This window comes from Macaca fascicularis, chromosome 9, assembly GCF_037993035.2.
Source record: "Macaca fascicularis isolate 582-1 chromosome 9, T2T-MFA8v1.1".
In the NCBI taxonomy this organism is placed as follows: Eukaryota; Metazoa; Chordata; class Mammalia; order Primates; family Cercopithecidae; genus Macaca; species Macaca fascicularis.
In genome coordinates this window covers 111,736,158-111,763,490 of record NC_088383.1, presented here as the reverse complement: position 1 = coordinate 111,763,490, position 27,333 = coordinate 111,736,158, and the positions used below count along the sequence as shown (strand labels likewise).

The following is a 27,333-nucleotide window of genomic DNA, read 5'->3' as shown; positions in this document are numbered from 1 at the left end:
TTTACAACTCTTTAAAAATGTAAAAATCTGCTTAGCTCCCAGTTGCAGAAAAACAGGTGGCAGGTGGATTTGGCCCCTTGGGCCATGGCTTGCCAACTCTTGCTCTAGGGCAACACAGTTCCCATTCTGGGAGATCTCTGGAGCTTCCTGTGGAGACAGGTGGATTTCCCCTTTAATAAGGGAAATAAACAACAGCTTCCAGGCATCAGACGAGTTCCCTTTATATAATAGTTGTGATACCCTCTAACATGCCAAGGCCAAAGTAAGGCCAGATCCAGCTTTCCATTCAGGCTTTATTAACTTAGTTTACAGTTTGTGTGTGTGTGTGCCTATGTGCTCTTTCAACAAATTTATTCAGTTCACAGTGATATTGTTTGGACGGAGAGAGCAATCCTACCAGACAAAACTCATACACACATTGATTCCAGATGAGAAACAACAGTCCCCCAAGGAGCTTGAGAAATCACCTAGGGCAGCCAAGCTGGGGAAGGGAAGTGGCTGTGCTTTGCTCTGTGTCCTTTAAGGCTTTTTGGTCCTGGTTGATTTCCTCTCAGAAGGTTCCAAATAAAACTTCCCTTTCCTATTCAGTACACACCAGTCTTTCTTTGCTGTTTAACCTACTGGGCTGAGGAACGGAAGCAGGTAGAAAATTATACCCATTAAAGTGTATGGTTAATGCCTACATATATCATTTTTACACACAGTTAGTGGACTTATCTTTTAAAACAGACATATGTGGCAGTGGGGAAAGAGAACTTCCCTTATTATACAGAAGATTCCAAGAATAGATTCAGACATGATTTGAAGAACCATGTAACTCTGCTGCCTTGCACGGTCCCCTTTTTAGCACTAATAACTCCTAGGTGTCTGATCATTTCAAGGTTAGCAGCATTCCCAAAAAAGCTGTACGGGCTGGGTGCAGTGGCTCATGCCTGTAATCCCAGCACTTTGGGAGGCTGAGGCGGGCAGATCACCTGAGGTCAGGAGTTCGAGACCAGCCTGGCCAACATGGTGAAACCCCATCTCTACTAAAATACAAAAATTAGCCGGGCGTGGTGGCGGGTGCCCTGTAATCCCAGCTACTTGAGAGGCTGAGGCAGGAAAATTGCTTGAACCCAGGAGGCAGAGGTTGCAGTGAGCTGAGATCGTGCCACTATACTCCATCCTGGACGACAGAGCAAGACTCCATCTTGGGGAAAAAAAAAAAAAAAGCTGTCTGACCAGGGGCCAACGAGGAGGAGGATGGGGAAGGGTGGAGATGAGCCCCAAGGGGACAGAGTCCTTTCCCCCTTCTTTTTCCTGAGTTCGGCTAGAATTACATGATTAAAAGGTTCCAATGCTCGGGAGAGAAGTGAAGAAGAAAGAGATATAGAAGCTTCCTTTTGATCCAAGGTCTTTTCCTCAATCCTGGCTGGAACCAGAATCCTAAAGGTTTCCTAACTTTTCCAAATGATTTGCTTGGTGTCTCCTCCCTGAGAGGGCCTCAGCTTCTGGTTTCCAGGGGACAGGGGTTAAGGAGGAAGCAGCTAGAAGACATTGGCCTTTGCTACCCTTTTTCACTTTTTTCCCCTGAGGTCCAATCAACCAGTACTAGGGTGTAGGCATGAGGCATTCATTGTCCCACCCCCCAATCTCTCCTGGCTTTCGGGCCTTGTTGGCAAAGAGGAAGGAGGACACAAGTGTGCATGTAGCTAAGAAGGAGCTGGTGAATATGGGAATAGACTGGTCCTTGCTGAGGTGGGGCATTTAGAGACCCTTATTGAAGTAGACATAAGGCTCAAGTTCTCCATACTTGGCCTTGATGGTGTCTTGGAGCTCTGGTTCCAGATAGGAAATGGGCAATTCACTGAAAAGAGAGCAGAAGGGGATTATGAGCATGCCACCGGGGACAAGCAGTAAGTTACCCTCAGATGAAGCCCAACTCAAATATCACCTCCAAGAAGCCCTCCTGATTTTTCCAACTAGGATTATTATTGGCCTTTGTATACCACAATGTTGCTTTACCATTACTCAGGCCTGACTTCATCCTCCTTGGGCTATGGTTCTTCGTTTCAACTTCCATCTTCTCCACAAGATTACAAACACAGTGCTTGGGACACAAGAGATGTCTAGCAGATGACCATGGAACTAGTATTGAACTAGAATACCAGGAAGCGGAGACTGGAATCGTCTGGGTATATATTCAAGCTACGCTTGTCTCCTGGGGCCAGTCACCCACCGCCCCACAGTCTGATGTATCCCTTCCCTTTTCCATCATCCATTCTCCCTGCTTCCTCCTTCTTGGACACACAAAGGAAATAGAGGGGTTTTGGTTTTCAGTCCTCTGCTTGTCCCTTTATTTATTTATTTATTTATTGAGATAGAGTTTCGCTCTTGTTGCCCAGGCTGGAGTGCAGTGGCGCAATCTTGGCTCACTGCAACCTCCACTTCTCAGGTTCAAGCAATTCTCCTGCCTCAACCTCCCAAGAAGCTGGGATTACAGGCATGCACCACCACGCCCGGCTAATTTGGTATTTTTGGTAGAAATGGGGTTTCTCCATGTTGGTCACGCTGGTCTCGAAATCCACCCAACTCGGCCTCCCAAAGTGCTGGGATTATAGGCGTGAGCCGCCACGACTGGCCCCCTTATTCAGTGTTAAAGACCAGCGGGGAACGGTGGCTCATGCCTGTAATCCCAGCACTTTCAGAGGCTGAGGCGGGTGGATCACCTGAGGTCAGGATTTCAAGACCAACCATGGCCAACATGGTGAAACCCCGTCTCTACTAAAAATACAAAACGAAGCCAGGTGTGGTGGCGCACACACATAATGCCAGCACTTTGGGAGACGGAGGCGGGCGGATCACAAGGTGAGGAGATTGAGACCATCCTGGCCAACATAGTGAAACCCTGTTTCTACTAAAAATACAAAAATTAGCTGGGCGTGGTGGCGCATGCCTGTAATCCCAGCTACTCGTGAGGCTGAGGCAGGAGAATCGTTCAGGGAGTCAGAGGTTGCAGTGAGCCAGGATCACACCACTGCACTCCAGCCTGGCGACAGAGTAAGACTCCATCTCAAAAAAAAAAAAAAAAAGAAAAAAAAAGAAAATGAGCTAGGCATGGTGGCAGGCACCTGTAATCCCAGCTACTCCGGAGGCTGAGGCAGGAGAATCGCTTGAACCGGGAGGCAGAGGCTGTAGTGAGCCAAGATAGTGTCACTGCACTCCAGCCTGGACAATAAGAGTGAAACTCCATCTCAAAAAAAAAAAAAGTGAAAAACCAGATCCAGCCAGAGGAGAGCTTCCTAATAACCCAGCCGGCAGGGAGAGAAAGTCTCCTGTTGCTCCCCCACCTTCTCTCCAAGGCAGTCCTTGCTCCACTGGGAGGGAGCAACCCTATTCCTGCCCCTGGCTTCTCCCGCCCCTCACAGATCTGTTTTGGTTTACCAAAATTCACCAGGGTTAAGAGGCCCAGCCTTTAGGCTGATGGACACCTGTCCTCAGACAGGTGCTGCCCTTCCTGCCCCTTCCCTGTCTCCTTCTGAACAGCAGGCAGATTAGGGAGCACACTGGCAGGGCGGTCAGTTAAACCAAGTAAGGAATGAACAGCAGATACCATTTCTGTGGGAAGAGCCCACACGCCACTGGCACCATGAAGATGAGGCTGCAAGAAAGGAGAAACCAAAGCATCAGGGGACATCTCCCCACAGGCCCGCCCATCCCCTATCCCGAAGGGAAGGGAGCAATGCCCAGGCACCTGGCCTGCCTTCCCAGCTGGCCCCATATTCTTTCCCTCCAACCCTTCTCCTGTTCCCGCAGTGCGAGGATACTCATTCTGGCAGGGGGATGAAACCAGTACCCTCCCAACCCCCATCACTCATTCCCACCCTTTACTGCATTGTTCAGGCAGAGGAAGAAGACAATGAAGTAAACAGGGACTGTGAGCGGTGGGCCAAAGGAGCCCAGGCACTGCTGGCATGGAGGGGGAGAAGCGACAAGGAGGGGAGGAGCCGCATGAAGGGAGAGGAGGGACATGGAGGGAGAGGAGGGACATGGAGGGGGAGGAGCAACATGGAGGGAGAGGAGCAACTTGGAGGAACAGGATGGAGAGTGAGGAGTGACTTGGAGAGGGAGGAATGACTTGGAGGGTGAGGAGCGACTTGGAGGGGGAGGAGCAACTTGGAGGGAAGGAATTACTTGGAGTGGGAAGAACGACTTGGACTGGATGGGGTGAAGCAACATGGAGACGGAGGAAGGACATGGAGGGGAGGAGTGATGAGGAGCGAGAGGAGCAACTTAGAGGGGGAAGATTGACTTGTAGTGGGAGGAGCGACCAGGAGGGGGAGGGGCACTATGGAGGGGAAGGAGTGAGTCTGTGGATTCTGAGACCTGCTTCTTTATTAGTTGAACACCTAGGCTGTCAGAGCACAGTGAAAGGCAGTTTCTCCAGCTTCACTGAGCATATAACTTCAGGGGCTTATTAAAATGCAGGTCCCAACTGAGGGGGTCTGGGGAAGGGCTGCAGAGTCTTTACTTTTAACAAGTTATCAGAGGATGCCAATGATGCTGGCGTGGACCAGGGTTTGGGAGGCAAGGTCTTACAGGATGCAGGACTCTGACAGACCTGGGTTGGTATCCCAGTTTTACCACTTACTAGCTGTGCCATCTTGGGCAAGTTACCTCAGAGGCACAGAGGGAGGACAACCTACTTTTTGGGGCTACTGCAGCCCACTTTGCAGTGCCTACTTTGCAGGGCTACTGTGAGGATTCAATGAGATATGTATGTAAAGCACCCAGCCCATGGTCACTACTCAATTCGCAGAAGTTGGCATAGCATAATGTTAGACTGTTGATCAAATCTCAGCTCCAGCAGTTACCAGCTATATACCCTTGGGCAAGTTTCTTACTCTAAGTCTCAGTTTCTTGATTCGTAAAAGGAGATGATAATAATACGTAGATATCTAAGGTTGGGAAAATTAAGTGAAATTATAGGTGTGAAGCATTGGGTTCAGTGGGGACACAGAGAAAATATGCAGTCAACGTTAGCTGTTAGTATTGCTGTCATTAGTCCCATGGCCCTGAAATGCATGGTGAATGCTAGGACTTCTCCAGTTAATGGCAGATACCCAAGAACATTGACGTGACTGGTAGCATTTCCCTGCTGTGTGAGTCTGGGACACGTGACAGTCCCAGCCAAAGCTATGTCTCCTCATTCTTATCTCTTCTGTAAAATTGCTCCAGACAGCCAGGCACAGTGGCTCATGCCTATAATCCCAGCACTTTGGGAGGCCGAGCTAGGTGGATCACTTGAGGTCAGGAGTTTGAGACCAGCCTGGCCACCATGATGAAATACAAAAATTCGCAAGGCGTGGTGGTGCATGCCTGTAATCCCAGCTACTCAGGAGGCTGAGGCAGGAGAATTGCTTGAACCTGGGACGTGGAGGTTGCAGCGAGCTGAGACTGTGCCATTGCACTCCAGCCTGGGAGACAGAGTGAGACTCCATCTCAAAAAAAACACAAAAAACAAAAAAACCTGCTCCAGACTTAAGGTCAAAGGAGAGACCCTCAGATGGGAGGGCACCTCAGCACTGGACTTCCTACATGGACATGTGCGTAAAGTCTAGCCAGCCTGAAGCCCTCACAAAAGATGGGGCAAGAGCTTTCCAGATGGACCACAGGTATTCTGAGCTTGACCACTTTTAAAGTCAGGTAAAGGAGTACACGTTCTCCAGCACAGGCTAGACAAGATGACACATCTCGAGTGCTCCAGCCACACAGAACCCAAACCATCAAAACATGATACTTACAAGTACCCACACAGCATGACCTGCAATGGGGCGTGCAGGACCTTGACTTTCTGTATAAAAACAGATAAAAGACAGATCCACATGGTACTTCTATGCCATAAGGTGAACCCCATCCCTGCTCTGCCATGGATCAGCCAGGTAGAAAAACCCACAGGCAAGGACCCCCTGGCCCTCAAAGAAGGCCTTGTTCTCTGCAGACCAGGTCAGGAAACTGGCCATGATGTCTAAACAAGAGGCCAGTGGAGACTGGTGTGGGCTTGAGTGAGATGTCAGGCATCCCCAGGGACAGATGTGGCTGGAGGCACTCTGGGCAGGGAAAATGCCAAGGCAAACCCTACATACCTGCATGAAGTGCAGTTTCTCAAGCCTTTCCATGATGACTGGCAGCAAGACTGGAAGAGACCAGGGGAGAAGCTGAGGGGAGGGCTGGAAGGCTTTCCCTAGGACTTCCTCTTAAGTCAGACTAGGAACCAAGTGATTCCCTCTCCTTCAACAGAAGCTCCAGAAAATACTTAACCATGAGGCAGAACAGAAGAGTAAGCAGGCATGGCCACCCCCAACCTCTCTCCCCAAAGTCCCGGCACAACAGTGCTTCCCAAGCTTCTCAATCTGCACGCTTGCGGTAACAGGAGAATATGCGCTGCTAGGTCCAAAGCCTCCTTGTCAAAACTCAAAAATGCATTTGTAAGCTCATGCAAACAAATTTTGCAATACGCCCCCTGCTGGAAGCAAACCAAAGCAGGGAATTTATCTTCTCTACCACTCTCCCTAGCACCCCACACTGTCTACACATTAAACACAAATGCTTGACAAGTATTAATAAAATGAAAATAACTTTCTACCCCAAACCTTGGATGAACTGATGTTCTAGGAATTAGTATGGTTCTTCTAGGCTTGCAGCAATCAAGCAAAACAGTTTGAGAAGCACGGCTGTAGAGGGTAGGCCCTACCTCCCACCCAAAACCTGAGTGTGGCTGAGACCTCCACCCTGCGTCACAGGGTTCCCCAGGATGGAAGGGCTTCCCCATCTTACTCATCCCAGGAGCTGACATGGTGATCCGAGAAATAACTACTTGGGTGATGCCTATGGCCGCAGCTCTCTGAGGGCAGAAAATAGTAAGTTGTCAGAAATGATGTATCCAGTGTACATGGGTTGCACCAGGGGGCTGGGTCAGCATCATGGCCAAGTCTGAGATGGTAAAGGGGAAGAGAAGGACCCTCCAAGTGCTAAGTGACCTCACTTCATCCCCTCCCCCCTAGCTAGGTTTTTATGGACCAGAAATGATGGAGAAAGGACAGAAGGGGCCTGTTCTGAACAGAGAAACATGGGGAAAATTTGACAGGGAGTGAGGATGAAGTCAGAGAAGCCTTCTCAATTCTATAATGGTGCCCACTGTGACCACTAAGGAGGGGACAGGGTATGAAAGGGAATTTCCTCCTCCCACCCCAAAGGGAGGCCTCTACTCACCCGGGAATGACCAATCTCATTTTCATTCCTGTCCTTCACGCAGATTCCCTGGATGAGCTCCCTAAACACAGACAGGAGTTACTGGACTTCGGAAAGGGGTGATGGAAGCCTGCCAGCCACGTGACATGCCAGGGGACTAAGGCCAGGCCGCTTAAGCTCCAGGAAGCCACCTCCTGTAGGCTGGGCCTTTGACCTTCCTTCTGCACTCCAATGAGCAGTATCTTAGGAGCGATCTAGGGCAGTGGCTGAGAGCGCTGGCCCTGGGCCTGGACTGTCTGGGTTGAGTCCTGAAACTGCAGCGTATGTGTGTGACCTTGAGCAGTCTTTAACCCTCCCAAAGCCTCAGTTTTGCTTATCTGCAAAATGGGGATCATCCTGGCGCCACTTTACAGGACCTGGTAAGGATTACGCTAGCTATTCTTTTTTTTTTTTTTTTTTGAGACAATCGTGCTCTGTCACCCAGGCTGGAGTGCAGTGGCGTGATATTGGCTCACTGCAACCTCCACCTCCTGGGTTCAAGTGATTCTCCTGCCTCAACCTCCCCAGTAGCTAGGATTACAGGCGTGCACCACCATGCCTGGCTAATTTTTTTCTTTTTTTTTTTTTGTGATGGAGTCTCACTCTGTTGCCCAGGCTGGAGTGCAGTGGCACAATCTCAGCTCACTGCAAGCTCTGCCTCCTGAGTTCACACCACTCTCCTGCCTCAGCCTCCCGAGTAGCTGGGACTACAGGCACCCGCCACCACACCTGGCTAATTTTTTGTTTTTTTAGTAGAGACGGGATTTCACTGTGTTAGCCAGAATGGTCTTGATCTCCTGACCTCATGATCCGCCCACCTCGGCCTCCCAAAGTGCTGGGATTACAGGCGAGAGCTACTGTGCCCGGCCCTAATTTTTGTATTTTTAGTAGAGATGGGGTTTTGCCATGTTGGCCAGGTTGGTCTCAAACTCCTGGCCTCAGGTGATCCTCCCACCTCAGCCTCCCAAAGTGCTGGGATTATAGGCATGAGCCACCGCACCCAGCTCACCCCAGCTATTCTTCTCAGGCCAGTTCTTGACAGCACTCAACCCAAGCCCCGGTAGGTGGCAGGGACTCACTCTCCTGTTAGGAAACGTTCACTGGATGGGGAAGGAAAGATGAGCAGAGCAGCATGTGTGCACAACTATTCTGGTAGCGCTCCTTCTACAAAGGCTAGTGTGAACATTTTCCATTTGTTGGTAGTCCCAAGAAAATGTGGCTTGTAGATATTGATAATGATGACAATGGTAGAAATAACAGTGAACACTTATATAACGTCTGTTATGTTCCAGGTGCTATTTTGAGTGTTTTATATAATTACATCATTAAAACCTCATAACAGAGATTTCTCTAGTCAAGAAATAAGAACTGTGAGACTTAGTAAGTTTCTCCTTTACCTTTTCTCCTGAGAAGTTTAGAGTTGGGTGCCTGGAAAATTTCTGTCTACTCCTCTGGCTTCTTTCAAAGCTTGTGGGTTCTGTGCTATCTTTAGACACCTCAGCCTGATACTTTTCATTCTGTATGCCATCCCCAGGGCTTGGGAAGTAGGAGGAGTTCACAATTTTAACACAGGTCCAAAAGGACATAATCCAGTGTAAAACTCCACAGGTCCACCCTGTCTTTCCCATCCCACATCACCCAGGAGAGGACTCCCACGGGACTCAACACACAGCCTAACCCGGTCACCCACCACTCCCGGGGCCATCACCAGGGGAGCAGCCAATCCCAGGGCCCTTCAGAGGCTCAGCCCAGCAGCCCTCCCCATGCCCACCGCAGTCCCCAGAAGCCACCCACTGCTTTGGTTTCTTGCCCCTTTTCTGCTAATCTTGTGGTTTGTAGGGAGAAAAGGGGGCCTATACTCACTGCTGTCGCATCATGGGGATATTGACACAGTTAGCCGCAGCCACAGCGGCAAAGGGCACCCAGCGGCCCACCAAGGGCGGCGCTTTCTGTTGGAGGAAGGGAATAGTAGGAGTTGTTGAGATGCGCTGGAAGATGGGAGGGGAGGGGGCTGAACGACTAGAATACAAAAAAGAAAATTAGGCCTTGCTACTGCCACACATCCAGACACCCACTCTGGGAACCCCAAACTCCCTCAAAGGCTCAAGAAGAACCAACCTGGGGACAGCCCTGGTGTATTTCTCATCACTTGGCTAGCAGGGCTCTGGCCATTCCCAGCTCACCCAGCCTGGGGAACTGTCCCTGGGGGAAGGCTGTTTTCCCTAGGACTCTGCTGCCCCCGCGTGGCCACCATGCTGCAGCAGCCCCAGACCATACCTTTGTCAACATGTTCATGCCCACAGCCGTGGCCACAGCAGTGGTTGTGGCTGTGAAGTAGGAAAGGGTCATCTGCCTGGGGGAGGAGAGAGATGCTTGGGAGTGGGGCGCCTGCCAGCTGAGGGCCAAACCACGGGCTTGAGGGAGAAAGTCGGCTGGTGAGGCTTCATGCCTGAAAACCGCACAGGATCTGTCCCTAGCCTTATCTGTGACCCTCTCCCCCTCGCTCACAGAGCCCCAGCCCCTTTGGCCTTCTTTCAGTACTGTGAACACACCAAGTTCCTTCCTGCCTCAGAGCCTCTGCACATGGCTGCTCCCTATGCGGCGAGGGGCTCCCTGGGCTCTTGGGTCGTTCAACCCTCAACCTTCAGGACACAGTTGAAATGTCGTCTCCACAGAAGGGATTGCTCTAAGTGGCCTAACTACACAGACACAGCTCTGCTGTTCTCTGCCTTGCAACCCTGGTTTTCTGGGTGTTTTTTGTTTGTTTGTTTGTTTTGAGACTGATCTTAGGCAATCCGCCTGCCTCGGCCTCCCAAAGTGCTGGGATTACAGGTGTGAACCACCGTGCCTGGCCCAACCACATGTCTTAACAATGTATCCCAGAATGTAGAACCATGCACATCCCCAGCACATAATACACACTCAAGAAGAAATATTTAGAGAATGAATGAATAAACACATTTGGAATTGGTCTAGGAAGAAGATCCACTCCTACTCAGCTTGAGAAAATACTTCCAAACCCTGGGAAACGGTAACTTGGTCACCTGCTCAGTGCAGGCGCTGCCCAGGAAGGACTGCCAGCCCAGAACTCTTTAGAAAAGCTGTTCGTGGGAGGCACGAGGACAGCCTGGGGCTCAGGTCTCCTACCTGACTGATATGGGGGAAGCCGCATTCCTGTTGGTGTAGTTGACTAAGGCATTGAAGGACTGGTTCACCCACTGCCAGAAGATCACCGCCGGCATCGTCCTACCAGTGAGGAAGGCCAGGAGAGGCAGAGAGAAGTCAGATGGCAGGGAGTCCTGAGGGCACGCCAGTCAAAGCACGTGATCTGCAGGTCCCCACACTGTTCTCATACTAGGTTTTTATTTATTTATCTATTTTTTATTTATTATTTATTTATTTTTTTTTTTGAGACGTAGTCTCGCTCTGTTGCCCAGGCTGGAGTGCAGCTCACTGCAAGCCTCCTGGGTTTACGCCATTCTCCTGCCTCAGCCTCCCAAGTAGCTGGGACTACAGGCACCCGCCACCTCGCCCAGCTAGTTTTTTGTATTTTTTTAGTACAGACGGGGTTTCACCGTGTTAGCCAGGATGGTCTCGATCTCCTCACCTCGTGATCCGCCCACCTCGGCCTCCCAAAGTGCTGGGATTACAGGCTTGAGCCTCCGCGCCCGGCCTATTTTTTATTTTTTTGAGACGGAGTCTTGCTCTGTTACCCAGGCTGGAGTGCAGTGGTGCGATCTCAGCTCACTGCAACCTCTGCCTCCCAGGTTCAAGCAATTCTCCTGTCTCAGCCTCCCAAGTAGCTGGAACTACAGGCACACACCACCACGCCTGGCTAATTTTTGTATTTTTAGTGGAGATGGGGTTTCACCATATTGGCCAGGCTGGCCTCGAACTCTTGACCTCAGGTGATCCACCCACCTCGGCTTCCCAAAGGGCTAAGATTACAGGCATGAGCCACCATGCCTTGCTTGTTCCCATATTGTTTTATGCACCTGGGTTTTTGTGCAGGCTGACCCCTCTGCCTCAAATATCTCCCCCTCCTCCTTCCATACGTGGCCGAACCCTGCTCTGTTGAGAGAGATCACTTCCTCCTTGGAACCTTCCCAACCCTTCCCTGCCCCTCCTGAGACAGAGTAAGTCATTCCATGCTCCTGCTTCCACAACCCCATGTTCTTCCCCCAACCTACCACTTACCAAGCTGTACTGTAACTGTTTACTTCTTGGTGTCCTCAACAAAACTGGGAGCTCCTTGATGGGGGGGTTACTGAAGCCTTTACATTCCCAACACCTGGCCCAAAGCCCAGCTCAATAGCTGAACCAATCAATGCATGGGGTAGGGGACGCAGGGGAGGAAGGAAGAGGTGGGAAGAAGAGTCGCACATCCAGCAGCTACAGAGGCGGTCTATTCTCTCCTCAGCCAAGCCAAGAAAGGGACTACCTATTGTTTTGTTTGGTTGTTACATAATTAAAATCAATATGGAAAAAGTACTTTTTAAAGAGGGAATTGGGGTAACTTATTTGTTGAGGGTTCTACATAGGACTGCCTCAGTTAAAATCCAGGCACCCGTATTTACTGCCTGTTTAAACTTGGACAAGTTCTTCAGCCTCTGTAGAACTCTAGTTCTTCATCTATAAAATGGAAACAATAGTACCTATAGTGTAGGGTTGTTGAGAGGGTTAAATGAAGCAATACGCGCAAAGAATGTAGCATAGTGCCTGGTATCTGGTAAGTGACCAATCAAGAGAACTATTATTATCATCACAGTATGGCTCCCTGACCAGCAGATCCAGGCAGCTGTACCTCCCACGGCCCTGCCCCCAAGTCTCACCTGTAGAATTGGAGCATGAAGCCCGTGATGATCATGCCACCAGGGAGCTGGAAAGACATGCGCCCGATGACATTCATCTTCTCCCCAGTGTCGGGGTGGAAGGCCGAGTCATATAGCTTCTTGGCATACAGCAGCTGCTCCACTTGGGTGCCTGGGGGCACAACCCCCATCCTGCCACCCAAGGACAGCAGGCAGTCACCATCCTGCCTGATCAACATCTCCCAGTCTCCCTACTCTCGCTTCTCCCAGCCCCCAGCCCTAAGAGTTCTGTCTATTCCTTCATCTTCGGTTTCCACCTCCACCCAAGAGGACCCCATCAATGTTACCCTACTACTTCCAGCCCCTTCCCCAACCACTCACCTGCTCTTCTCCACCATCATCTTGGCCCAGTCCAACTCCTGCTCAGATACGAAGACAGTGCGGGGGTCCGTGATGTTTAGGAAGTGCTTCACTCTCCCCAGGAAGGTGCGCTGGTCCCAACGGGGGGCATCGATGTTAAAGCCAGTCAGGTCAGCCTCCATCTTGTTCACACATAAAACTGTGGACCTAAGGGACAGAGGAAGAAGAGCACTGTCCCCTAAATCAAAGCCCACCGCAGAGGACCTGAGCACCTCCTACTGTTGCAGACGGTCTGCTCTTGCCAGCTACTGGGCATCGTCTGACTCGGCTTGGGAGGGCCCCAGTGAATGGTCATCAGATTGAGCAACTGGGCACCAACACGTGTTTCCTGAGGGCCTGCTGGTGGTCAGCTCTGTGCTTAACCATACTGCAGGAGGGACTGCAAAAGGGGACAATACAGTGCCTGTGCTTGGGGAACTCTGGGAACAAAAGCCCACCCATTAAACAGTATAATACCCCGGGGTGCTTCTGGCAGGGAGATGGGAGAAGTAGCCATTTTGAAAAACAGCCAGCTCGGTGCGGTGGCTCAGGCCTGTAATCCCAGTACTTTAGGAGGCCGAGGTGAGGGGATCATGAGGTCAGGAGTTTGAGACCAGCCTGGCCAACATGGTGAAACCTGATCTCTACTAAAAATACAAAAATGAGCCAGGTGCAGTGCCAGGCGCCTGTAATCCCAGCTACTCAGGAGGCTGAGGCAGGAGAATTGCTTGAACCCAGGAGACGGAGGTTATAGTGAGCTGAGATCATGCCACTGCACTCCAGCCTGAGCCTGGGTGACAGAGCAAGACTCCTTCTCGGGGGGGAAAAGCAAAACAAAACAAAACAAAACAAAAACTCCCAAGCCGTTTGTTCTTCTTTTTTTTTTAATTTAATTTTACTTTTTTTTTGAGACAGGATCTCATTCTGTCACACAGGCTGGAGTGCAGTGGTATGATCATGGTTCAATGCAACTATTACGTCCCAGGTTCAGGGATCCTCCTGCCTCGGCCTCCTGAGTAACTGGGACTACAGGCACATACCACCACGCCTGGCTAATTTTTATATTTTTTGTAGAGATGGCACCTCGCTATGTTGCCCAGGCTGGTTTCAAACTCCTAGGTTCAAGCAGTCCTTCTGCCTCAGCCTCTCAAAGTGCTGGGATTACAGGTGTGAGCTGCCGCATCTGGCCTATTTTATTATTTGGAGACAGAGTCTCATTATTTTATCCAGGCTGGAGACAATGGTAATTGATAGGCATGATTATAGCTCACTGCAGCCTCGAACTCCTGGGCTCAAGCAATCCTCCAACCTCAGCTTCCCAAGTAGCTGGGACTACAGGCATGCACTATCATGCCCAGCCCTTTCATTCTTCTTAACAAAGTCTACCCTTGAGGGAAACTATTTTACCACAGCCTAACCATCTTGGGTTTTACCAGAACTTAACTGACTCAGGGAAAGAGAACTCCAGCCACCTCTTGCCTTCCTGCCTCACCTAAAGAGGACAAGGGGAGGCTGAGAAGTTCTTTTGAAGGTTCAGGAAACAGACTCACCAGAAGACTGAGACCTCATCACAGGACTGTAGATCCCTCCACTCCCTCACGTCACCGCTGCACCAGCAGGGCTCCTGTATCATTACAAGGATGATAACAAAAAGACTAACACGTCTTAGGCCCTATTTAAGAAGTCTCTAGAGACCTATAGACAGTAGGGGAGACAAGAACAAGGACACCAGAAGAAAATTTAGCCTTTTATACCTATAGCTACAGCAAATAGTAAACATAACCTAGATAAACAAAACCTCACCCCTCAGTTCCTCTCACAGGGTACATCATGTCCAGCTTTCAGTGAAAAATTACAAGGCATACTAAAAAGAAAAAAAAAAACAGTTTGAAGAAACAGGCCAAGCATCAGAACCAGATTTAGATATGAGATTTTAGACTTATCAGACCAGGAATTTAAAATAACTATGGTTAAAATAAATAAATAAATAATAAATAAAATTATTAATTATTTAAATAAAACTATGGTTAATATTCTAAGGACTCTGAAGGGAAAAGTGGACAACAGACAAATAACGTAAGCAGTGATGGAAACAAGAAAGAATCAAAAGGAAATGCTGGAAATCAAAAATACTGTAATAAATATGAAGAAAGTCTTGGATAGACTCATCGGTAGACTGGACATGGCCAGGGAAAGAATCAGTGAGCTTGAACATGTGTCAACAGAAATTGTCGAAATGCTAAAGGCCCATCCATGGCAGATTGGGTAAAGAAAATGTGGTATATGTACACCATGGAATACTATGCAGCCACAACAAAGAACGAGATCACGTCCTTTGCAGGGACATGAAGATGGAGGCCATTATCCTCAGCAAACTAATGCAGGAGCAGAAAACCAAATATCACATGTTCTCATAAATAGGAGCTAAATGATGAGAACACATGGACACAAAAAGGGGAGCAACAGACCCCACTGGGGCTCACTTGAGGGTGGAGGGTGGGAGGAGGGAGAGGATCAGAATAAATAACTAATGGGTACTAAACTTAGTACCTGGGTGATGAAATAATCTGTACAACCCCAGTGACACAAGTTAACCTATGTAACAAACCTACACATGTACCCCTGAATCTAAAGTAAATGTTAAAAAAAAAAAATAAAAAAAAAAAATAATAATAATAATGCAATTACACAATAGAAGGGCTTGGACTCAGATCCTCCACACATGAATTCTGTCTCTCATTGAGAAACACTGAGTCCGTGGTGAGGGATGGTGTGGGAATGTTCGTCTTCATATATCATTGGAATTACTATTTGGGGGTACATACCATCTGATCCTGTTGGTCGTTACCCATTTCCACCTATCTCCATATCTTACAGAAGAACCATCTCAAGTACTAACTGCTTTATATCCCTTAAAACATTTCTAGTCGGGGCTGGGCGCGGTGGCTTATGCCTGTAATCCCAGCACTTCGGGAGGCCAAGGCGGGTGGATCACCTGAGGTCGGGAGTTTGAGACCAGCCTGACCAATATGGTGAAACCCCATCTCTACTAAAAATATAAAAATTAGCCAGGTGTGGTGGCAGGTGCCTGTAATCTCAGCTACTCAGGAGGCTGAGGCAGGAGAATCACTTGAACCTGGGCAGCAGAGGTTGCAGTGAGCCAAGATCATGCCACTGCACTCAAGCCTGGGTGACAGAGTGAGACTCTGTCCAAAAAAAAAAAAAAAATTCTAGTCGGCAAGGCATGGTGGCTCACATCTGTAATCTCAGCACTTTGGGAGGCCAAGGAAGGTGGACCACCTGAGGTTCAAAAGTTTGAGACCAGCCTGGCCAACATGGTGAAACCTCATTTTGTATTTTTTTTCTACCAAAAACTAGAAAAATTGGCCAGGTGTTGTGGTGCACACCTGCAGTCCCAGCTACTGGGGAGGCTGATGTGGGAGGAATGCTTAAGTCCAGGAGGCGGAGGTTGCAGTGAGCCAAGATCGAGCCACTGCACTCCAGCCTGGGTGACAGAGTAAGACTCTGTCTCTTTTTTTTTTTTTTTTTTTTTTTTGAGACGGAGTCTTGCTGTGTCGCCCAGGCTGGAGTGCAGTGGCCGGATCTCAGCTCATTGCAAGCTCCGCCTCCCGGGTTTTTACGCCATTCTCCTGCCTCAGCCTCCCGAGTAGCTGGGACTACAGGCGCCCACCACCTCGCCCGGCTAGTTTTTTGTATTTTTTAGTAGAGACGGGGTTTCACCGTGTTAGCCAGGATGGTCTTGAACTCCTGACGTCGTGATCCGCCCGTCTCGGCCTCCCAAAGTGCTGGGATTACAGGCTTGAGCCACCGCGCCCGGCCAGACTCTGTCTCAAAAAAAAAAAAAAAAAAAAAAAAAAAAGGGCTTTCTTGGACAAACAAAACAGGAAATTTGTCACTGGCAGACCTGACTTACAAGATATTAGAAGAAGTTCTTCTGGTCATGTGCAATGGTTCACACCTATAATCCAAGCACTCTGGCAGGCTAAGGCAAGAGCATCACTTGAGCCCAGGAGTTTGAGACCAGTCTGGGCAACATAGTGAGACCCTGTCTCTACAAAAATAAAAAAGAAAAAAACATAGCCAGCCGTGGTGGCATGTCCCTGTGTTCCTAGCTACTTGGGAGGCTGAGATGGGGGGATTGCTTGAGCCTGGGAGGCTAAGGCTAAGTCTGCAGTGAACTGTGATCGTGACACTGCACTCCAGCCTGCATGACAGTGTGAGACCCTGTCTCAGAAAAAACATTAACAAACAAACAAAAATAAGTAAAAATGTTTATTTCTCTTATTCTGAATTGTTAACAGTTAACAAACAGATATATTTGTTTAAAATAATAGTAGCAACAATGTATTTGGTGATTGTAGTTTATGGATCAGAGAAATCCATGACAGCAGTAATAGCAAAGACAGGAAGGGAGAATTGGGAGGACTCCATTCTAAGGTACTTGCACATTCCATGCAGTGGTATAGTGTTACTTGAAAGTGGATTTGGATTAGTCATAAATATATATTGCAAACTCCTGGGCAACTGCTAAAAAGGTTTTCAAAAGAAGTATAATTGATACACTAAGAGAGGAGAGAAAACGGAGTCATAAAAAAAAGCTAAGGCTTTTAAATTTTTTTTTTTTTTTTTTTTGAGACTGAGTCTCGCTCTGTCGCCCAGGCTGGAGTGCAGTGGCCAGATCTCAGCTCACTGCAAGCTCCATCTCCCGGGTTTATGCCATTCTCCTGCCTCAGCCTCCCGAGTAGCTGGGACTACAGGCGCCCGCCACCTCGCCCGGCTAGTTTTTTTTGTATTTTTTAGTAGAGATGGGGTTTCACCGGGTTAGCCAGGATGGTCTTGATCTCCTGACCTCGTGATCCGCCCATCTCGGCCTCCCAAAGTGCTGGGATTGCAGGCTTGAGCCACCGCGCCCGGCAGCTTTTAAATTTTTGCCTGAAAACTTCAGGAAGTCATTGAAAGATTTTAAGAAGAAGAGTGACAAGATCAGATATGTAGTTTACCAAGAACAAACTGGGTAGTCGTAAGAATAAACAGGGTGTGCCCAGACTTCACGAGATGCAGGGAGACCAGCTGGAAGGGAACCCCAATAATCCAGGCAAGAAGACATAGGGCTCAAATGAACCCAGGTGCACTCAAAGGAGAGACGAACAGGAGAGAATCTTTCAAAGAAGCGGAATCTTAGGATCTGCTAAGCAATAGGTATAAAAGGAACACTGTATCAGTCAGGGTTCAACCAGAGAAGCAGAATCAGTAGATTACAGACAGACAGACAGATAGGTAGATACCAAAACATAACATGGGGCAACATGGGGTTCCTCTAACTCCTGAGCTCAAGCAATCTGCCTGCTTTGGCCTCCCAAAGTGCCAGGATTACAGGTGCGTGCCACTGCACCTGGCCTATGACACACACATATACATATTTTATGTATTTCTAAAATATATTTGTATGCTATAATATATATTCTATAAACATATAAATAATTTCTATATCTACATCAATATATAAATTATATATCTATATAAATATATATGATTTTTTTAAATTTATAGATATATCAACATATATTTATAATATATAAATTTATTTATATAGAGATACGAATTATTTAAATATAATATGTAAACATAATAAACATAAATAATTCATATAGCTATACAAAATTATATATAAATATATAACTTTATATATTATAAATATATATTGATCTATCTATATAAACTTTATAATTTTTTTTTTCTCTTTTTAGGCAGGGTCTCAGCCTGTTGCCCAGGGTGGAGTGGAGTGGTGCAATTATAGCTCACTCTAATCTCAAACTCCTGGGCTCAAGGAATCCTCCCATCTCATCCTCCCTAAGTGCTGGGATTACAGGCATGCACCACCACTCCTGGCCTAAATATATATAAAGCTGACATAATATAATATTGATAAAATATAGAAATTGATTTATCACAAGGAATTAGCTAATTGGCTCACATAACTGTGGCTGTTGGGTAGGCAATCCTGAAGTCAGCAGGGCAGGCAGCCAGCAACAGACCATCCCCGGGGGAGAGGGAGCAACGTGGGTAATGGCTCAGAGTCCAGAACCTCAGAGGGGGTTCAGGGGTGGTCTAGCCCTCCTTTAAAGGGCTTCCACCTGATTAGGTCAGGCCACCCAGGATAATCTCCCTTTTGATTAACTTAAAGCCAAACAATTGAGGAATTTAATTACATCTGCAAAATCCCCTCACAGCAGCACCTAGATTACTGTTCGTCTGAAGAGCTGGAAGATGGTGCATGTGTGCTCCTGGGTAGCCACTATAACTGGAATATACCAGAGAGGGAATCCGGGGAGTCTTGTTTAGCTTATTTGAGTTGACACAGGACAAATATCCAGAGTGATATCCAGGGTTTCTGACTTGGGTGATAGGTGCTAACCGAGAGAGCACAGAAAAATTGGCTTTGAGAGAGAAAATATTAATAGTAAGCTTGATTTCTCCATGTTGAGTTTCAAATGCCATGGGATTATTTTTTATTATTATTATTATTTTTAAGACGGAGTCTCGCTCCGTCGCCCAGACTGGAGTGCAGTGGCGAGATCGTGGCTCACAGCAAGCTCCGCCTCCTGGGTTCACACCATTCTCCTGCCTTAGCTTTCCCAGCAGCTGGGACTACAGGCGCACGCAGGCGCACGCTGCCACGCCCGGCTAATTTTTTTGTATGTTTAGTAGAGACGGGGTTTGACTCTGTTAGCCATGATGGTCTCGATCTGCTGACCTCGTGATCCGCCTGCCTCGGCCTCCCAAAGTGCTGGGATTACAGGCATGAGCCACCACGTCCGGCCTATTTTTTTTTTTTTTTTTTGAGACAGGGTCTTGCTCTGTTGCCCGGCGGGGAGTACAGTGGTATGATCATGGCTCACTACCCCAGCCTCCACCTCCTGGGTTCAAAAGATCCTCTGACCTTAGCCTCCCAAGTACCTGGGATCACAGGCATGTGCCACCATTCCCGGCTAATGTTTGTATTTTTTGTAGAGATAGGGTCTCCCTATGTTGCCCAGGCTGGTCTCAACTCCTGAGCTCAAGGGATCTGCCTGCCTTGGCCTCCCAAAGTGCTGGGATTACAGGAGTGAGCCACCACCCCCAGTCCTGCCATGGGATTTTTTTTTTTTTTTTTTTTGAGATAGAGTCCTGCTCTGTCACCGAGGCTGCAGGCTGGAGTGCAGTGGTGCGATCTCGGCTCACTGCAACCTCCACCTCCTGAGTTCAAGCGATTCTCCTACCTCACCACACCCAGCTAACTATTTGTATTTTTAGCAGAGACTGGGTTTCACTATGTTAGCCAGGATGGTCTCGATCTCCTGGCCTCGTGATCCACCACCCGCCTCGGCCTCCCCAAGTGCTGGGATTACAACTGTGAGGCACCAAGCCTGGCCAGGATTTTCTTAAATGCAATAGGCTGCATCCTGTCTCAGGTCCTTTCCAAACACCATACTCAAAAGCCAGTGTTTCCTCTCTTCACTGAATAGTATCTATTTGTCCTTTTTTTTTTTTTTGGTACAAATAATTTTCAGATTTACTTCTATAGCTTCTACTACTAGGTCATTTTGTCTTTTTCTTAGAAATAGCACCTTAACTAAGTTAAATAATTCACCTGTAAAGTGAGGTGGTATGTTCATTTTGCTTATCACTGTCACCCCAGTGCCTAGCACAATATTCAAGTATTTGCTGAATAAGAAGTTCATCAGCCCCTGGGTATTCAGGCTTGAAAGAAAACAGAGGTCAGAGCTAGAAGGAAAAAACGGAGTCAGCAGCATCGAGGTGATTTACGATAAAGTTTTCCAGTGAGAACACACACAGAATGGGAAGAGGAGAGAGCTGAGGACAAACCCTGAAAAATCAGGACATTTAAGAAGCTGAGGTCAGGCACGGTGGCTCACACCTGTAATCCCAGCACTTTGGGAGGCCGAGGTGGGTGGATCACCTGAGGTCAGGAGTTTGAGACCAGCCTGGCCAACACGGTGAAACCTTGTCTCTACTAAAAAAAATACAAAAATTAGCTGGGCATGGTGGCAGGCACCTGCAATTCTAGTTATTCAAGAGGCTGAGGCATGAGAATCACTTGAACCCAGGAGGCGGAGGTTGCAGTGAGCTGAGATTGTGCCACTGCACTCCAGCCTGGGCGACAGAGTGAGACTTTGTCTCAAAAAAAAAAAAAAAGAAGCCGAGGCCAGGCATGGTGGCTCACGCCTGTAATCCCAGCGCTTTGGAAGTCCGAGGCAGGTGGATCACGAGGTCAGGAGTTCGAGACCAGCCTGGCCAACATGGTGAAACCCCTGCCTCTACTAAAAATACAAAAAACTGGTCGGGCATGGTGGCAGGTGCCTGTAATCCCAGCTACTCGGGAGGCTGAGGCAGGAGAATCACTTGAATCTGGGAGGTGGAGGTTGCAGTGAGCCAAGATGGTGCCACTGCACTCCATCTTGGCAACAGGGCAAGACCCTGTCTCAAAAAAAAAAGAAGCCGAGAAAAGGAAGCCCCCAAAGATGGGAAGAACCACCAGAAAGAAGAAAGAAAGGAGGTGGAGACAGGCACAGACAGGCCTGTAATCCCAGCACTTTGGGAGGCCGGGAGTTCCAGTTCAAGAAAAGAGGCAGGAGGGACCGAGTTGGGGAAGGAAGAGTGGTGGTCAATTTTTAGATTTTTTTCGTTAAGGCGGAAGAGACATCAGGAAGCTGATATGCTGGGGGTACACCTTTTCCTAAGAGGAAGGACCAGGGACAAGAGGAGAGGCTCAACATGGACTATCCACAGCGCCCTAGCCTGGCCCTGATGCTTCTCTGAAGCAGCAATCTCCAGAGAAGTCAGAAGGCAGACAGAAAGAGTCCACTGCCAAAACTCAGACTTCCCCTCTCCCCTGCCACCTGGCCTCCTGCAGGCTGGTTCAAAGACCAAAGGCATTTCTCTCAGTCCCAACTGAAGCAGGAATGGGAGGAGGGGAAAGAGTTCACTTTCCCAGGCTCTACATGAACCTAAAAGGAGTCAGCTTGGCTGGCTGACCACATGCTGCCTTGGCTTACAGAGCCCCAGGCTCACGCACGCTGGAGACAGCCTGACTGAGCAAAATGCTATGCCTGCCCCTCAGCACACGCGTACACACAGCGCCAGACCTTCTCTGACATCTCTGTTCCCCTTAACGCAACATTGAAAAGTCCTCTGCTTCTCAGAATGGAGGGACTATCATCAAGGGGTAAACTAAACATTTGCTAATTATGCAAGAGCCTTTGCCTTCTTAACTAAAGTCAGGATAGAAACTGCAGAGTCCCTGTCTTAAATAAAACATAAAGCCGAAAAAAAAAAAAAAAAAACCTAAACGATCTGTCTGGAACATTTCCGCCACACACCCACCGCACCCCAATGGGCACTGTTCCCCGACTCCTTCAGGACAAACTCAAGTCCTTCTGTGATATATACTCCTACAGCATCCTGTCCTTTGCAGCATGCTGGGCATTTGTGATTGTCACCTTCTTGTCATTGACTGTGATTCGTGTAAAGTCTGCCTCCCCTGACAAACTGTAAGGCTCACGAGCATAGGGATCATGTCTGTGATGTTTCCTGCTACATCTTCCACGTGCCCTCGAAGAATATTCACTGCTTACCTGAAATGTATTCCAACTTCTTGGGTCTGTTGGCATCAAGGATAACACCTCTCTTAAGTCAAACTCAGAACCTGCCTAGGTTACAGAAATAAGAGCAGGCTTTTTTTTTTTTTTTTTTTTTTTTTTTTGAGATGGAGTTTCACTCTTGTTGCCCAGGCTAGAATGCAATGGCACAATCTCGGCTCACTGCAACCTCCACCTCCCAGGTTCAAGCGAATCTCCTGCCTCAGCCTCCCTAATAGCTGGGATTACAGGCATGTACCACCATACCCGGCTAATTTTGGATTTTTAGTAGAAACAGGGTTTCTCCATGTTGGTCACGCTGGTCTCAAACTCCTGACCTCAGGTGATCCGCCCGCCTCGGCCTCCCAAAGTGCTGGAATTACAGACATGAGCCACCAGGCCCGGCAAGAGCAAGCTTTCTTTCATGGAGTTGCAAATTGTCTACCTTGCCTGTGCTGAGTCATACCGGTCTCTAAATTTTCTTCCATAGTTACTGTCCCTCCTCCCACACAAGCCACACCTAGTCTTCCCTAAAAAGGTCATCATCATGTCCAGGGTAGCCCCACTTCTGAAGGATTATGGTTACACTACTAGGAACAAGGTAGGAGTAAAAATCAGACCAGTGATTTAATGGTATCTCCCTCCTAGGATTAGAGAATGTCACAGCTTGAGGCCCGGCGCAGTGGCTCACGCCTGTAATCCTAGCATTTTGGGAGGCCAAGGCAGGTGGATCATGAGGTCAGATCAAGACCATCCTGGCTAACCCAGTGAAACTCCATCTCTACTAAAAATACAAAAAATTAGCCAGGCATGGTGGCAGGCACCTGTAATCCTAGCTACTCAGGAGACTGAGGCAGGAGAATCACTTGAACCTGGGAGGCAGAGGTTGCAGTGACCGGAGATCACACCACTGCACTCCAGCCTGGGTGACAAAGCAAGACTCCGTCTCCAAAAAAAACAGAATGTCACAGCTTGAAGACAAGTGATCTAAGATCTCAGTTTACAGAAAGGAAACTGAAGCCTAGAAAGTGCACACAGATTGGGCCACCACGGTGGGCATTTTTGGTACACTTGGCCCTGCACTAAGTGCTTGCAGCAGATATAAACACCAACAATCAACAGATCCAGTCCTCAAAGATTGGACAACAGCTAAGGCCTTACTCACTTCCCCAAGGTCCTCTATCCACTATAGCCTACTTGCCAACTCCTTAAAAAAGAAGGAAAGAGGCCTGGCACAGTGGCTCACACCTGTAATCCCAACACTTTGAGAGGCCAAGGCGGGCAGATCACCTGAGGTCGAGAGTTCAAGAGCAGCCTGACCAACATGGAGAAACCCCATCTCTATTAAAAATACAAAATTAGCCAGGCCTGGTGGTGCATGCCTGTAATCCCAGCTACTTGGGAGGCTGAGGCAGGAGAATCGCTTGAACCCGGGAGGTGGAGGTTGTGGTGAGCCAAGATCGCGCCATTGCACTCCAGCCTGGACAATAAGAGCAAAACTCCATCTCAAAAAAAAAAAAAAAAAAAGGAAAGAAAGAGAGGGGAAAAAGAGAAAAAAAAGAAATGGACTACTACATAATGCTGACATAATGCTCATCCTTCCCAGAGAGAGATTTTCTCTGACAAATGGTATCAGAGATCAGAAAACAAGCTTCCAAATTCCTTCTAGGTATCCTCTTAAAAGCAGAAGTGCACAAGATTCCTGTTTGTAGCCCCAGGTAGGGAGAAAAATGAAACATATCGCTGGTACTTACATCAGAGGAAGATCAAGGTAGCCAAAGACCCCAGAAGGTCAGACACAAAGACCACTGAGACAGGCAAGGATTAGGGTCAAGGCTGCCTAGAGCAAGCTGGAAAATGAGAGTAATAATTACAGGAGCAGGCCCAGGTATAGGCTTATGGATACTCATCTGACTCCAAGGCAAGTGGGCTCTTAGAAACCAGACAACTTAGAAAGAGCGACCTGCCTTGCCTTTTTCACAAAAGGGCTAACAGTCTACAGATGAGTAGATTATAGGGGTTTGTGTGCCTATATCATCACCTCCATTCATCACCTCCTTAGTCAAGGCTCTGAACTGCTTTTCTCTCTAAGGATCTGAAGCAGGTATGCAAACAGCAGATGTTGGTTTTTGTTTTCATTTTTTTTTTTTTTTTGAGGCAGGGTCTTGCTCTGTCACCCAGGCTGGAATACAGTGGTGTGATAATAGCTCCTGGGCTCAAGTAATCCTCCAGCCTCAACCTCCTGAGTAGCTAGGACTACAAGTGCGCCACAGAACCTCTGGCTAAGTAAAAAAAAAAAAACTTTTTGTAGAGGCAGGGTCCTACTGTGTTGCCCGGGCTGGTCTCCAACTCCTGGGCTCAAGCCATCCTCCCCTTCAGCCTCTCAAAGTGCTGGGATTAAAGGCATGAGCCACTGCACCTGGCCGCAATTACCAATTTATAGGGGTTGTGAAAATGAAATGAAATTTGGTATGAAACGTATTTCTTAGGAAGGATGTAATTTCCATACGGGCTGATTTTGTCCACTGCTGTGTCTCCAGCGTCTAGAACAGGGCCTAACACGTTTGTGCAAACTCTTCTTATAGTCCTCTGCATCAGGAAAGGGGTGGGAGGTAGCACTTCCCAACCCACCCCAGTACCCTTCTTGCTCTTCCTTGGCTGAAAATGCAGGCTCATTGTTGCCTCCTCCAGGACTACAGATGGTGCACGGTCCGGTCCAAAGCAGCTTAGCAAAACCGGCCAGAGGCTGGGCACGGTGGCTCACCACTTTGGGACACCTGTAGTCCCAGCACTTTGGGAGGCCTAGGCAGGCGGATCGCTTGACCCCAGGAGTTCGAGCGCAGCCTGGGCAACATGGCGAAACCCCGTCTCTACAAAAACAAAATACAAAAAATTAGCCAGGCGTGGTGGCGCCCACCTGCAATCCCAGCTACTCGAGAGTCTGAGGCGGGAGAATCGCTTTTAAGCCCGCGAGGCGAAGGCTGCAGTGAGCCGAGATCGCGACACCGCACTCCGGCCCGGGCGACGGAGCGACAACCTGTCTCAAAACAAAAACTGGGCCAATCCCCAAAACGCCTTTCACCTGTGCTTCAGCTCACCTCAGGGCTCAGGGCCAGCCCCAGGCTGCTTCTTGCCCTCCGACAGACGGTCTCCCCCCATCGGTACTCCCCTATCCCGGACGGCTCGTAACGCCCCAGCCCCTCGGCCTGGCACTCGCAGGTAATGGGGATCAGAGCAGAGGGGCCCATCTGCAGCCCCAGGGCACACTCCTCGCGCCACGTGGCTTCTGTAGGTGGAAGTCTAGCCCGCGCTGCAGCCCCGCCTGGACAGTCAGGACAGAAATCTCAGCTCCCTCCCGAGATGTGGGGATTGGAGGTAGACAGGGTGAGCGCCCTTGTCTCAAGGCCCCTTACCTGGTCCCGGGACAAATGCCACCAGTTACAGTCAGCCTTAGAAACCTGGCCTGGGGAGAGACCTGGGCGGGGGAACCGCCCCCATGCCCGTCCACGCCCCTCCTTTTCGACCAATCCCAGGCCTGGAGGCTCCCGCCAGCCACGTGGGCAGCCTTTCTACACTCCCAGGTCCCAGCTAGCCGGCGGCCGCCTCTGCAGCTCCCGTAGCCCGCCCTCGCAGTGGGCGGGCGCCTTGGCGCGCTTGCGCACTCTGGGGAAAGCGGCGCTGCACCCCGCCCCGTACTGCTGCTCCACTCCTCCGCTGTGCGTGCGAGGGACGTCGGGGGCGGCGCCGCAGCAGTTGCTCTTGGTAACGGGGGAGGCAGGAGGAGGAGGAGGAGGAGGGACTCGGCGGGAGGATGGTGAGTATGGGGACCTGGGCCCCCTTGGAGCCGGCCAGTTACCCCCCTCCCGTCCCCAGGCCCAGGGCGGAGCACTGCGCTTAAAGCCAAGGAGGGAATGGGACGTCGCTCAGCCTGCTATCTGGGTTCTGCACTGATTTCGGGGGTCGGCGGGGAGCCCCGACGGTGGGCCCTGGAGGGAGGCCTGGGCCTGGAGAGGAAGGCGGGGCTTGCGGCGGGTCCGAGGCTTGGGGAAGGGGCTGGCAGAGTGCGCGGCTGGCAGGGTGCGGAGCTCAGGCTCCATCGTTACTCTGGGGACAGGGGTGAGGGCGGATCCCAGGAGCTGCAGAGAGCAGCTTTCGCTCGCAGGCTTAGACTTCCCGGGCAATCGGTCTCCCGGCGCTGCAGTAAAGTGGGGTTCGTCTGGAGCCCGGCCAGAAGCGGAGAGAAGGCCGGCCCCGCTGGCTCTGAGGTCGCCCTGGCGGTAGCAGGGGAGATGGTAGCCTAGCCCTCCTTCTCGCGCTGTCTGGGCCCCGGGGGGTAGGGGAGTAAGTCCCAGGACACAAAGGGGAGCCGCTTGGAAGGGATGCCTGGTGGATTTTACGCCGTCTTGGTGTCTGCGTGGCGGGTGCGCTTCCTCAGTCCCGAATTATTTAGTTATTTGCTGAGAGTTGTGCAAGACCTGGTTGTTGGTGATGACCGATTTTTCATTCAATGCTTAATCCATGTTGATGGAAGCATATTAGCTGCCCGGTCTCTGGAATTTCCTTCGAAACCTTTTGCAATCTCCTCTTGCATGTGACCACACCAGGACCAAAAGATCTTAATCCTAGCTTGGGGTCTCCAAACTGAAAAGAACGAGATGTTAAAAATGGAGATCGAGCTTCAATCTGGGGCAAGCCTTTTCTCTGTCAGCCCTAATTAAAGCTTTCCCAAATTCTAAATTATGATTGTGACAGATATGACCGTTGACACTCTGTTTCTTGTTGATGTCTGTACAGTTAGTTGGAGGGAGTTAAAATGGAATTGAGTAATTTTAGAGCTATCAAAGAAAAATTGATTTTGAACCACTTAAAGCAGGTTAGTTGGCTGCAAAGAGCCTGTCATCAAACTTATAGTTACTGCTCCACCTCTCTTCCTAGTTCCTTTCTTCACTTTTAGAAATGTTGAGCCATTTCTGTCAATTTAAGAAGTAAAAAAATAAAATGAAAAAAAGCTAGATGCCCAGGAAGAAAAAGAAATAGATGTATGTTTGGTCAGTTTATCCAGTGAGTAGCTTTAGATAGGAAAAAAATCTCAATTGATTTTACATTGTCAGATTGTTAAAGAAGTAGGGTTATTTGAAGTTGCCAATCACATTTCACACTTGCTACACTTGCAGTTTTTTTTTCTTAACCTCAGG

General features: G+C 49.0%; 2 protein-coding genes across 16 annotated transcripts in view; one reads left to right on the top strand and one right to left on the bottom strand.

Moving 5' to 3' along the window:
* Positions 1 to 275: 275 nt before the first annotated feature.
* SFXN2 (sideroflexin 2) lies at positions 276 to 25,598 on the bottom strand. Of its 13 annotated transcripts, none has more exons than XM_015456619.4 (15): positions 25,552 to 25,598; positions 23,893 to 23,988; positions 14,283 to 14,343; positions 14,030 to 14,174; positions 12,462 to 12,647; positions 12,102 to 12,272; positions 10,417 to 10,515; positions 9,547 to 9,622; positions 9,133 to 9,218; positions 7,252 to 7,312; positions 6,817 to 6,883; positions 6,126 to 6,175; positions 5,784 to 5,833; positions 3,593 to 3,640; positions 276 to 1,846 (listed from the first exon to the last, which is right to left on the bottom strand). In XM_015456619.4, the coding sequence occupies exons 4-15, from the start codon at positions 14,110 to 14,112 to the stop codon at positions 1,747 to 1,749; spliced, it is 1,077 nt and encodes a 358-aa protein (XP_015312105.3). In that variant the 5' UTR covers positions 14,113 to 14,174; positions 14,283 to 14,343; positions 23,893 to 23,988; positions 25,552 to 25,598; the 3' UTR covers positions 276 to 1,746. The 13 variants fall into 13 exon arrangements, 11 of the variants coding, with proteins under 11 accessions (XP_015312105.3, XP_065376247.1, XP_065376242.1 ...); XM_065520175.2 differs by having other exon boundaries at positions 14,030 to 14,103; XM_065520170.2 differs by lacking the exon at positions 14,283 to 14,343.
* Positions 25,599 to 25,889: 291 nt separating this feature from the next.
* The window catches only part of ARL3 (ARF like GTPase 3), a 65,700-nt gene continuing 64,256 nt past the window's right edge, over positions 25,890 to 27,333 (top strand). For 2 of the 3 annotated variants that reach the window (XM_074002633.1, XM_005566317.5), the window contains exon 1: positions 25,890 to 25,952. In XM_074002633.1, coding sequence (XP_073858734.1) covers positions 25,950 to 25,952 — 3 coding nt within the window. In that variant the 5' untranslated portion in view covers positions 25,890 to 25,949. Of the gene's footprint in view, positions 25,953 to 26,034; positions 26,431 to 27,333 lie in introns of those variants that run through there. The other variant, XM_065520177.2, reaches the window with a different exon arrangement.

Coding starts and splice junctions, on each gene's coding strand:
- SFXN2 (XM_065520168.2), bottom strand. CDS start 25,386: ATGGGCCCCTCTGCTCTGATCCCCATTACCTGCGAGTGCCAGGCCGAG. Junction 14,104..25,236: donor GGCTGGCCCTGAGCCCTGAG/GTGAGCTGAAGC, acceptor GTAATGATACAG/GAGCCCTGCTGGTGCAGCGG. Junction 7,313..9,132: donor ATCCCCATGATGCGACAGCA/GTGAGTATAGGC, acceptor GTCTGTGTTTAG/GGAGCTCATCCAGGGAATCT.